Below are 11,292 nucleotides of genomic sequence, written 5' to 3'. Positions count from 1 at the left end.
CAGCAGGACCCGAGGAACTGAAAAAGGATAAATCACAAGAGAAAGGTATTGTTAGGCAAGTATCTAAGTGAGGCGTGACCTTGTCCTCATTGATACTGATGGATAAAGAAAAGCCCTGAGATAATTCCAGTAGGTTAGATACTGACTTTGGCCTACTTTAGCCCTAATTTAATGCCTACTGCATGATCCAAGATGAAGTTCTCCCTCAGAAATGTGTGGAAGGAAATAACTAGGTCATATTTCATGCTTTTATGAAGGGGCTACAGATTAGCAGCTGAATGGAGAGAGACCAGAAAGCACAGACTTTGTATCAACTGAGAATTCAGAGGAATTTCTGGCCCCGGTCCCACGATTACCAGCATCACACAGAGCGGATCCCTGTCAGTATTACCAGGCCACCCTCCTTGCTGGAGACACAACTTCCTATTTGGCCACTTTGTATCTGCAAAGCCCTATAAATTTTGGGTTCTCTTTGCAGTCCTGCCACCAACTATGCGAGTTTTGGCAAACAAACAGTGTCAGAGTCACTTGTGCTTTAAGGCAGTTTCTAGCTAAATTCCAGGTTCTCATATTTTCTTGCAAAAAAGGCAGGAAAATGTTTGTTTACGCAAAAAAAAAAAAAAAAAAAAAAAAAAAAAAAAAAAAAAAAAAAAAAAAAAAAAAAAAAAAAAAAAAAAAAGAAAAAAGAAAAGGAAAAAAAAGAAATATGCTGAACATCCTCCCCTCCGCCCAGGTATAACATCAGTACAGGTTAGCATTAGGTGAACATATATATGCATGCATACATCCACAAACCAATCCCCAAAGTTCACTGAATATGAACCTTTTCCACCTGGCTTTCAGTAGCTTGAATTTTTCTATTTTATGAATTTTCTATTTGATGACCTGTATGTAATTTTTCTAGATCAATGTATAGTAACCACTTCGTATGCTATCAGAACTACAAAATTAATCAAACTGTAACAAAATCATTTCAGAGTTCTTGGATAAACCAACTCTGGAGGCCAGCGGTCTTTTGCAAGAAATGTAACTACAAGTTCAAACAGAAGAGTGACCTTTGCCTGTTGCTACAAGTAAGTCACTGGAGGGGATTTGGTAGTGAGCTCTTCACTGGGAGGAGTCACTTGGCATTGGTACTGGTTTATGAAAGAGCAGAAGAAAGCAGAAGTTGGTTTTCTTAAATGATTCCCTACAAGCAGGACATGAAAGATATTTTCCAAGAGCTGGCTGCAAATAAATTTTTACCTCTGCGGAGCACTGTCAGATCCCATGCTATCGCAGTAGGGCTTCTTTACAGAGCATGTCTCAGTGCCATACATCACGTCCGCCTCAGCCGAGTCCATGTAGCCATTGACCAGCTTGATGTCTCTCAGCTTCATACTGTCATTTTGTGAATCCAAAGACACAATGTCAGAAGGGGAGCTCACAACACCCGAGTCTTCTGTGGTGTCCTCAGATGCAAAACAGCTGCTTTCTGATGCAGTTTCCTCCACCTCTGATAGCTCCAGAACCGCGTCATCCACTACATAAACATTATCACATGCAGGCAGCAGGCTCTCTAAATGAAATGGAGGAAGGAAAGTCAGCTGAAAGTCATCAGTACATAAACTAAACACAGAGAGCAAACACATGAAATACATGAGAAATAGTAGGATGGAGCTTAATATTTGTATATAGAATAAAGATGACTTGAAAAGTGACAAAAATTTTGTTCTTTGCTTTTAGAAAGGTGGTTTGCTATGTCTGTCCCGCAACGTTTGGGTTTTATAACTTTCACAGCACATCAATTTCCTTAATTCTGTGAAGAAACAACTTTCCAGGGACAGTTTCTTGCGGAATTAGATCAGTTTAAATGATGTGGTGCAAGAAACCACTCCTGTTACTGCTTTTAACAAAATAATCTCATTATTCCTGTTCCACACTGCCAAACAGATCATGACATTTCCAATAAGAAGTCTATACACAGGTAAAAATCGGCAGCATTTCCCAGTCACTGGAAATTGAATTGGAAAACTAGAGGTACTGCTGGCCCACTGGGTGCCGCTTCGTTTTACCACCCTCCAATTTCCTACTAGGCATTAAGTGGGAGAATAATGTTTAGGCATTTGTAAAGGAGTTCAAGGAATATTCCCTTCACAAGTTTACATCTGTTAGAAGTTGCAAATTTTGAGAGAAGATTAGAACAGTATAATTTTTTGTACTCTGTTTTAATTTAGTTCCTATGAACTACTTGGGGTTTTGTTGGTTTGGGGTTGTTTTTTTTTTTTTTTTGTGAAAAATACAATTTTGTTATTTCCCTTAAGAAACGTACAACTCTAGACTCCATCCTGCAATTACGCCCTTAAAGGGGAACTCCCAACAAGGTCCATAATTTCAATGACTGAAATTACTGAGTGACTAAAGACAGAATCAAGCCCAAACATACTCCTTTTCATCAAAAGGAATCAATAAAGACTAATCTAAATGTTTAATTTGGAATTATGAGTGTGCTGCATTTTCTTCTTCAACCTCAGTAAGCAAAAGAAAGATTAAACAGTTTATGGCCTGATCCTGCAGACAGTTGTGGTGATGTTAATTACATGAGAAGTCCCAGGTCTATAAGCATGACTAAGATTAAACATACAGTTCATTCTTTTTTAGGGTCAGAATCTACAACTTTTTGAAGCATAGATGAAGCTACAACTCAATAAAAATTATCAACGGAGAGAAATACTTGTGTATTACATGGTAGTATATACAAAAATATTCTCTATGTCAGGGAAGTGAAAACAACTTTGTCAAAAAAATAAAGGTGTAGCTTAGCAGTGAAGCTGTGAGTAAAACTAAAATAAAAATCAAACCAACATTCTCCTTGACTGAGGTTACAAAATGCCATTAAGTACTGAAATTTATTTCTGACAGCAGAAGCAATAAAATTCAGTGGGTTACAAATCATGATTGAAGTTGTAAGTGCTGTCAAGCATTGATATTAACGATGGAAGATGATCCAAAGACTCTACTGAGACTTTGAAAGTAATGTTACTTGATTTCTTTGACCTTATTTTCTATAACATTAGCTCTAGGTTCCAGATTTAACCCAAGAGATTGTTCCATCTAAAAACAGCAATTACAGGAACTAAGTATGTGTCACTGAATGGATCCGAGTATGCTCATGACAGAACTATAGTTTGGAAAACACCAGAATCAAGGAGAAATAAAAATAATTTGACATTAAACAACAAATAACAAAACCCCACAAAACTAGACAGTAAACGAATAGGCAAGAGTATATGGTGTGCTTGGCTTTCAAACAAACAACAAACCCCAGTAACAGCTCACTACCAAAGCATTAGTAAAGCTACAATATGGTAAAAACAGAACAAAGTAGGATAGCAAAGAAATCAGTTTAAAGAAGTTGTAGAGTGGAAGCACATGGGAAGATTTTGAAGTAATGCACAATGCAGTATACTTTGATGCAAAGAGACCTCTATGTAACACAGGCTGCAGCTGCTGTCACCAGGATGCCATAAATGACCTCCACTCTACTGCTGGCACAGCAATTTATAACCAAGTACCTAATTCCAGTGCCTGTCACGAGTATGGCAGACTTTTCCTCCCTAACTGTCTCTCTCATTTCCTCATCGTCTTCTCACCTGCCTGCACCTATCTCGTGTATCTTTCTGCTCAGTGATTTAGATCCTTTTGGTCACGCAGCCCTTCTTGCCCCCTGTAGTAACAACCCTCGAGACTCTCCCTGATGTGATTCAGCAAGCTCCTCTACAGCAAGGTCTCCATACCCCAACCTATTCTTCCCACACATCGACAAAGAAGATGAAAACCAGCTCTCTTATAATCGGGGTCCATGTGCGAATCCACCCCTATCTGTTATGTCTGGATCTCAGCAGCTGAATCCAATCCAGTGTTAAGAACCTCCTCATTCAACAGCAGTTCTATCCTGAAGTGCAGAACTACAGAAAGATACCTTTCTATTCAGCGATTAAATTCCCTGTGCTCAAGCAAAACCAAAATGTCCCACTTTCTTCAAGCCTATCAGTTTGTCAAAATACTTCCCTCATCTTTTATCTTCACTGAGAAGATCCATTAATTTTTAACACAGTGAACACATGGCACTGAACAGTTGCTGGCTGAGGCAAACCATTTTGACTGCCACCACTATTCATCTGAACATGAAAGCAAATACATAAAATGTGACTGCTATGGTTTTGCATCATGATAATAACCTTGTTTCAGCTAAGGGTAGCACTAAACCACTCCTGGTTTTAACGCTGGATTAAGTAAGAATCTATTCTTCCTTCTACACACTTGACGAAGCCTCCACCAGTGCAAACTGAAGATGTACGGGCATTGCTGGGTAATAATACATGACATGAAAAAAGCCTACTTCAACTTTACTGAGCAGTCTTGACTCCAGAAGTCTAAAAATACCTTTCAAAACTTTCTAATTCTAAACAGAGAACTGGGGAATGTGCAGCACTAGATGAGATTCTTCATTATTTGCATGTTTTTTCTGAGGGAGTACACGTGCACACAGACACAGACACAAACCACCTCACACTATGCACAGTGTGATTGCAACAATGGCAGCTACTGAGGTTATTGGTTGAATAAAGAAAAATCTCAAATTTATTTCCCTCTTCTCTGTTATGACACTAAGAAGATTTCAATATGGGCTCTGATCTTCAAGACCTCATGTAGACACATCCGGGTTAAGCTAGAGTATTCAGCAAGTATCTCAGGATTGGATGCACAAATAACAACTGCCACAGATAATATATTACTGAGATACTGCTGTACCTCAGAAGGCTGACTGCATTTCCAAATATGTAACAATGCCCAGATGGTTTTTTTTCAGTAACGTGATCCCATTCACTGGCTTCAGGAGAGGTGTGATATTGAAAGGGGTGTAGGGCTCAGCCCGCAGCCTCCAAGTCACACTGAAATCTCCACGGGGCATCTCACCCACATGTGAAACTGGAGACTGTCCCTCACTGCCTTGCATTGTCATTTACCTACGTGCTGCTCCAGGTTGCAGACTGTGAAAAGCCCAAGTGAGTGCCACAACAGAGATCTTCCCTGCTTAGCAGCAGCAGCAGCACTGTCACTGCACAATTAGGTCAACCACAAGTTACACAGGCTTTCTAGTGGGGATGGCGGGGGGATGGTGGTGGGATGGGACAGGATGGATGGATAGAGGGAACTGGGAGGTCTGTTTTCAAGAATGTTGCCCATGATCATCAAGAGAGAAAGAGGAGAGTAGGTCATCAGTAAAGAATGCGAGCTTCTTGTTTAACACAAAAGAGATCTTGTCGCTTTAATCTCAATAGGCTGTAAGTAATCAGGAAAATACTGAACTTTGAGTTTAGGAGTCATATCTGCACTGGTGCAGTTTGATATCGCATATATGTACACATTACTCATACATAATGCCAGTGATGGGGAGACAGATAAATCTCACCTGGTTTAAATGCTAATCAGCACTTTCAGAAATGAAGATGAAGACTACCATGGATAAAAAATTTTGATTACTACTATGAAAATAACCACCACTGACTTTGAGTGAGATTAGAATCAGACCTAAGTGTTCAAAAGATGTGTATCCTATCCAGACTTACAAAATCAATCACCAAAGCCCAAGCCATCACTCCCTCTGAATCCAACAGGCACAGGGTGTAAGTCTTGTCAGACTATAACCATTTGCTAAGTGCTTTGACCTTCTGGTTTTACAACACTGCTGGCAGTTTATTGTCACATTCAATAATGACAGAAACAGTATATCCAGAAGCATTTTAAAGGAGGCAACAGTTGGTTTAACCCATCATGGTGAACAATCTGAACTTTGTAATGGATTTAGAGATGTAGAGTTCCTCTAATCCTCTGAGTTCTTGCTAAGAGGTTGGCAATTATTTTCCAATTTCTTTCATCACTTGTTCCACTGCCAAAACACTTTCTTTTCAAGGACTAAAACTGCTTTGCTGTATTCAAATGGTCTATTACAATGAAGTTGTAAAAAATATTACAAACTTCATGATGTTAAAGAATAATAACTCTTATAATGATCCCCAAATTACAACATAATTAATTCGCTAACATTACTTAAAACTTCTAGGAAGAGAAAGAAACACTGCTCTAATTATTTGTACTGGCAATAAAAAAGTCAGACCATCACAAAAGCCCAGTATTAAAAAAGTGCACATTTTTCATACATTTTCATACATTCACACATTTGGCTGGTGGAAGAAATGAGAAAACATTATGACAACGACTAACAGGGATTATGAAAAAACATGATTAGTTTAGGAGCTTTCACACAGATACAATGTGTTCTGGTTATGTTTTACTCATTTTGCTCATCCATCAAAAACTTGTATGTAGAGATACGTGTAAAAATCATTCAGCAAACAGCTAAACAGAATGGACAGCCTTCTCTATTTATTGCAGTTAAAACTGTTTTAATCCAATGTGCCTCTTAGTGTATTTGAGCCTGCATGCATACTTTCTTTTTTTTTTTAATTAAGAGAAACAAAGAGAAAATAAATGATCAGTTATAAATTAACAATAGCACGGGGGGAGTGGGGAAGCAGATAGAGCTCTGAGGCACTCCTTCTCTCCCAACTCCTGTAACTGCCTTGCAGAAACTGATGGTGAGGCCAGGAAATGCTGATGTTAGGAATTACCCTCTTCAGCTCCAGCCCTTCTCCAAAATCAGTATGTAGAGCACCTTAATGTTGGCTTATTTCAATTAGATCACAGAATAATTTAATGTGGAAGAACCTCTGGAGGCCACGTGGTTCAACATCATCCTCAACAGACGGCTAACTTGCAGCTTAGATGAGGTTGTTCAGAACCCTAAGCACCTGAGTTTTGGAAATCTCCAAGCATGGAGTCTCCACAGCCTGTGGGAAATCACAAATCATTCCACGGGCAATGTTTAATGCTTCTTCCTATAAAAAACATTTTTATTTTACGGCAGACTGAAAATTTTCTATCTGCAACTTGTCACTGTTACATTCTTATCCTTTTGCAGTGAATCTCAGAGAAGAGTCTGGCTCACTTTTCCTTTGGATTCAAGACAGCATTCAAATTCCCCTCACCCTTCCCTTCTGCAGGCTGAACAAGCCCTGTGCCTCAGCATCTTCACATGCACCTTCGATGCCTTCTGCCACTCTGCTGCCTCTGCTCTGGTTTGTCATCATCTTGTTCCACAGAACTCAAAACTGAACCCACTTTTGGACAACAGACACAGATGTGGCTTCATGGCAGCCAAGTAAAGGGGAGTAATCACTTCCCTTGATCTGCTGGCTGTGCTCTCGCTAGTGCAACCCAGTCTGTGGTTAGTGCTTCATCACTGTAAGGGCACGTTGATGACTCACGGAGTCCTGCATGTGACTCCCAGTTCTCACATAACGAGATATTTTCAGTCTCCTTCCTAGTCTTATGCCCCACACTCCTGTTTTCCATCAGGTTATTCAATTGAAGTAATTTTTATAGCACAAAACCCACAAACACGAGGAAATCCATTCCTTTACACACCAGCCTATACCAAAACCTGAAAGACTCAGGAAGCATGTGTCTCACCAGACATATCATCAGAAAGATACGCATGGAGTATTATTACATACACCATGTGAATCTTCAGCATTTCCACAGCTGACCCCAAGATAATCACAGTTAATTTAGCTACCTAGATTGACCCTCCTACAGTTGAAAAATAAATACAATGTGGAGTCATTTAACCTGCCTTATGAATTTGAGGTAGTTAAGCACTTAAGAACTTCCCTTGAGGTTAAACCTGACTGTTAGTTGATATCGTAACACAAAAGTATTGTAACTTTTACAAAAGCTTTTTCTTTTGGCAAGGTGTTTTATGTTTCCTGCACCAAAGGCAATCCAAGATAGGATCAAGCCAGGGAGCAATAACTCCCAGTTATTGGAGTATTCCAGTCTCTCCATGTTTTTTCCGTGTTTTTTAGAAGTGACTGTGAAGGTCTGTGCAGTAATGTTTGATTTTCCTTTTGACTCTATGCTGAAAATTATTGTGAAGTGTCTGTCTCAAAACACCACTACTTAAGACTGTCTGCTGGCTCTTCAAAGACTCAGAGATACCTACCACTTCAGGTGTCTCCTACACTCTCCCATTTCTGATCTTTATTTTTACCACCTGCCAAACAAGCAAAGAAAAAATTCTGAACTAAAGCAACACAGACTTTCAGTCACAGGAAAATTAACATATTGAACTTTATTGTCCCCATTTCTGCCACACTCCTTTCTTCAAAGACTGAAAAAGCCTCTCTGACCTCTGCAAAGCCTCTTTGACCTAGAATGCTGCCACTACTGCTAAACTGCTTTTCACCGTCTCCTTTTTTGGCACTCTCTTGAACCTACTAGTTCTCTGCTTTTATAAAGCTCTGACAACTCTACACCATAGCTGGTAAGCAGCCTTCCTTATTCAAAGGGATCAGATGTCGCAAAAGCAGCATGAAGAGCAAAATGCTCTTTGACACAAAAAGGATCGCATGTCAAGGCTTTTTCCTTGATTAACTGGAGAACATTGCCACTTGGCTTAGAGAAGATTTAAAAAAATGAGTCAGTGTGTTGATTTCATTTTATACACAATGAAGTATGATGGAGACACTTCCACAGCAGTTGCAGGTACTTACTGAAGTTAAGAGCAAGCTCAAGCGACTCACAAGGTGCTTTCCTGGCTCTAGTTGGTCCTTTACTCAGGTGTGAGGAAAGGGGCAGTGTGCCTACTCTGTGCAGCTCAAAAAGACTATGTGCAAGCAAACAACGTAGGCTAGAGGAGCAGGAACATGGAAATATATTTAAGAGCATATAATAGATAGCTTCGGACTGGCACTTCATAAATCACCATGTGTAACACTGGTAATGTGCCGTGATCATGCTGTAATGAGGCTCTTTGGAAGCCTATGTGGGAAAGGAAAACCTACATCTAAAACAAGAGACTCTTCAATATGAGCCTGGTGAAGAAATAAATGACTCTCCACATTTTGCTGGGAATTATTAGTTTTAAGTGATAGATTTTGGCAATCTGAGGTGGTCGGCTTCCATTCAATCGCACTGCAGAATCCAAGCAAATGGACTGTAAAGGTGATTTTCATGAGCCACCTTAGAGAACATGCTCTATAAAATTGCCTAAAGAGCGTATGTGGGTGTAACAATTAAACCCAGAAATTATTAGTGCACCTATGCAATAAAACAAGGTTTTATTAGGTGATCTTCAAGACCACAGAAAAAAAGGCCATTTGCTCAACTTTTCCTTTTTGAACTTCATCATCTTTCCCCTCGATGCACTCTGTTCTATCAATTCATTCTCTTCCTTAGTTCGCCTGCCAAGAATTCCATAATATCTCTACTACAGTTTCATATATCTAGCATAATCCAGAGAAGAAAAACACAGAACACTTTTGCATTGTAATTATACTTTCCTTCCCTAGAGGCTAGCTGCCAGCAAACTCAGCAAAGAGACAAAAACCCCAAACCCTGACCAAACACACATCAACACGCTTGTGGGATTTAAGAGCTCTTTCCATAGTACAGAGACACCATTCCACTCACAGTTGTGTATTTATTTCTGATTAAAAGTGATTTAGACATTAGGAAGTGTGAAAGAGAATCAGGTCAATCTGTAATAAGCTGTTACTGAACCCATTATGTATTATACACATGAAAACAAAAAATTCTGAATAGTTGTTCTTTTATGGGGACAAAGTATACTTGCCTTGGTCATATAAGCACTTCTATTGAGACCTGCTGCCAAAATGAGAAAAAATACCTCTAGTACCTTCCTAACAATGCAGACTTACAAGGCCGTAATGGCAGCAAATACTGGTTTTGCTTAATACCAAAAACTAAGAGTGAATTCCAGGCTGGGGTGGTCGTGAGTAAAAGAGGATTTCCTCACTCTTGCAGATTTTTTTCCTATCCATCCTCACAGCAAATCAGTACATTTGGATCTGTGATATTGCCATTCAGTTACCCCATCAGTGCATCCATCATTTTCCCTTACATCACCTTCTATCTTTGCACAGGATAGTATCTGTAGTATTGTCTGAAGTCAGACAGAGCCCTGAGAAAATTAAATGTTTCATGCACGAACCACCTGTCTAACTTACAATTAGGACAGCACAAAATAACTCCATTTAATTGGCCAAAATGTACTTCAGCCAAACCACCAATAACATATATACTTTCACAGAAGATTTTCAACAGCGAGCTCCAAATTTAGATATGAAAACATTTTCATACACCTTCATGCTATAATGACACAAAGTTCTAACCTGACTTCTTTTGATGTACATTAACTGACTCCTCTTGGATCTCCTGATCAATGGAATACCTGCTTCCCTCTCCAAAGCTAAAACAGGCTTTTCAAAACACTTTGGCTGGTGGTTTACTTTAACAATTGTACTTCTAGAAATATTTTAACCTAGGAGAGCATGCTTCTGAGTTTAGCTGTTATAGATTTTACTGCACATTCACTACTCTGCTATCCTATTTCTCATAGCTGTAAGAGACCCAGTGATGTCAATAAAAGTATATACCAGGAGATACACGGCTTGGAGTACCTGAACGCTTCTCATCACTAAGACATTTTGCCTTCAGAAACTGCCCAGTGAAGGAAGAATTATTCTTGCAGAGAACAAAACTGAGGACGAGAGTTTGCTAAAGATCTTCCTGAAGATGTTGTGTGATATCCTCCACTGGGTTATTGTACCAGTTCCAAAGGACATTTTCCTAGGCACCCTGAAGACCAGACTCCTGTGCCAGGATGAGGGCAAATCGAGGGCAAGGATGCCAGGAAGGTCCATGCCTGGCACACTCACCACCTAAAACACTGCCAGGCACCCTGGGGCTATGCTAGGAGCAAAGAGCCACAGATGCACTGCAGAAGCCCATAAAGGCCAATCCTTGTATGGAAGATGGTAAGAGATAGACTTCTTTCCCAGCAACACAGACACAGTCATGAAATCACTGCATGAGGCAAGAATTAAACGCAGGGTGTCACAAACTCCACTTCAGGCTCTAGCCATGAGGCTGTCTTTTTCAGCAGAGCACACTGAAGCTCTCCCTGGGAGCCTAGTAAGGAGGGGAATATTGGAGAAGTAGAGAACAAATGCCCACAGAAAAGCTCCGCTGTCATGCCACCACTCCTCTTTGACAGCAGATAGACTAGATCAGATTATTTCAGACACTGAGCAGAGATGGGAATACTTAAGTTGGAGCTGAATTTGGCCCACTCTTTCATAGTCGTCTTGTGAAGTCAATTATCTC

At 39.9% G+C, this 11,292-nt stretch overlaps 1 protein-coding gene across 1 annotated transcript in view; it reads right to left on the bottom strand.

Moving 5' to 3' along the window:
- The window catches only part of COBL (cordon-bleu WH2 repeat protein), a 113,922-nt gene that overhangs the window by 18,591 nt on the left and 84,039 nt on the right, over nucleotides 1-11,292 (bottom strand). Inside the window, exon 10 of the mRNA XM_010131870.1 lies at nucleotides 1,246-1,558. Coding sequence (XP_010130172.1) covers nucleotides 1,246-1,558 — 313 coding nt within the window. The remainder of the gene's footprint in view (nucleotides 1-1,245; nucleotides 1,559-11,292) is intronic.

Source organism: Buceros rhinoceros, unplaced genomic scaffold, assembly GCF_000710305.1.
Source record: "Buceros rhinoceros silvestris isolate BGI_N320 unplaced genomic scaffold, ASM71030v1 scaffold932, whole genome shotgun sequence".
In the NCBI taxonomy this organism is placed as follows: domain Eukaryota; kingdom Metazoa; phylum Chordata; class Aves; order Bucerotiformes; family Bucerotidae; genus Buceros; species Buceros rhinoceros.
This window is presented reverse-complemented; position numbering and strand designations above follow the sequence as displayed.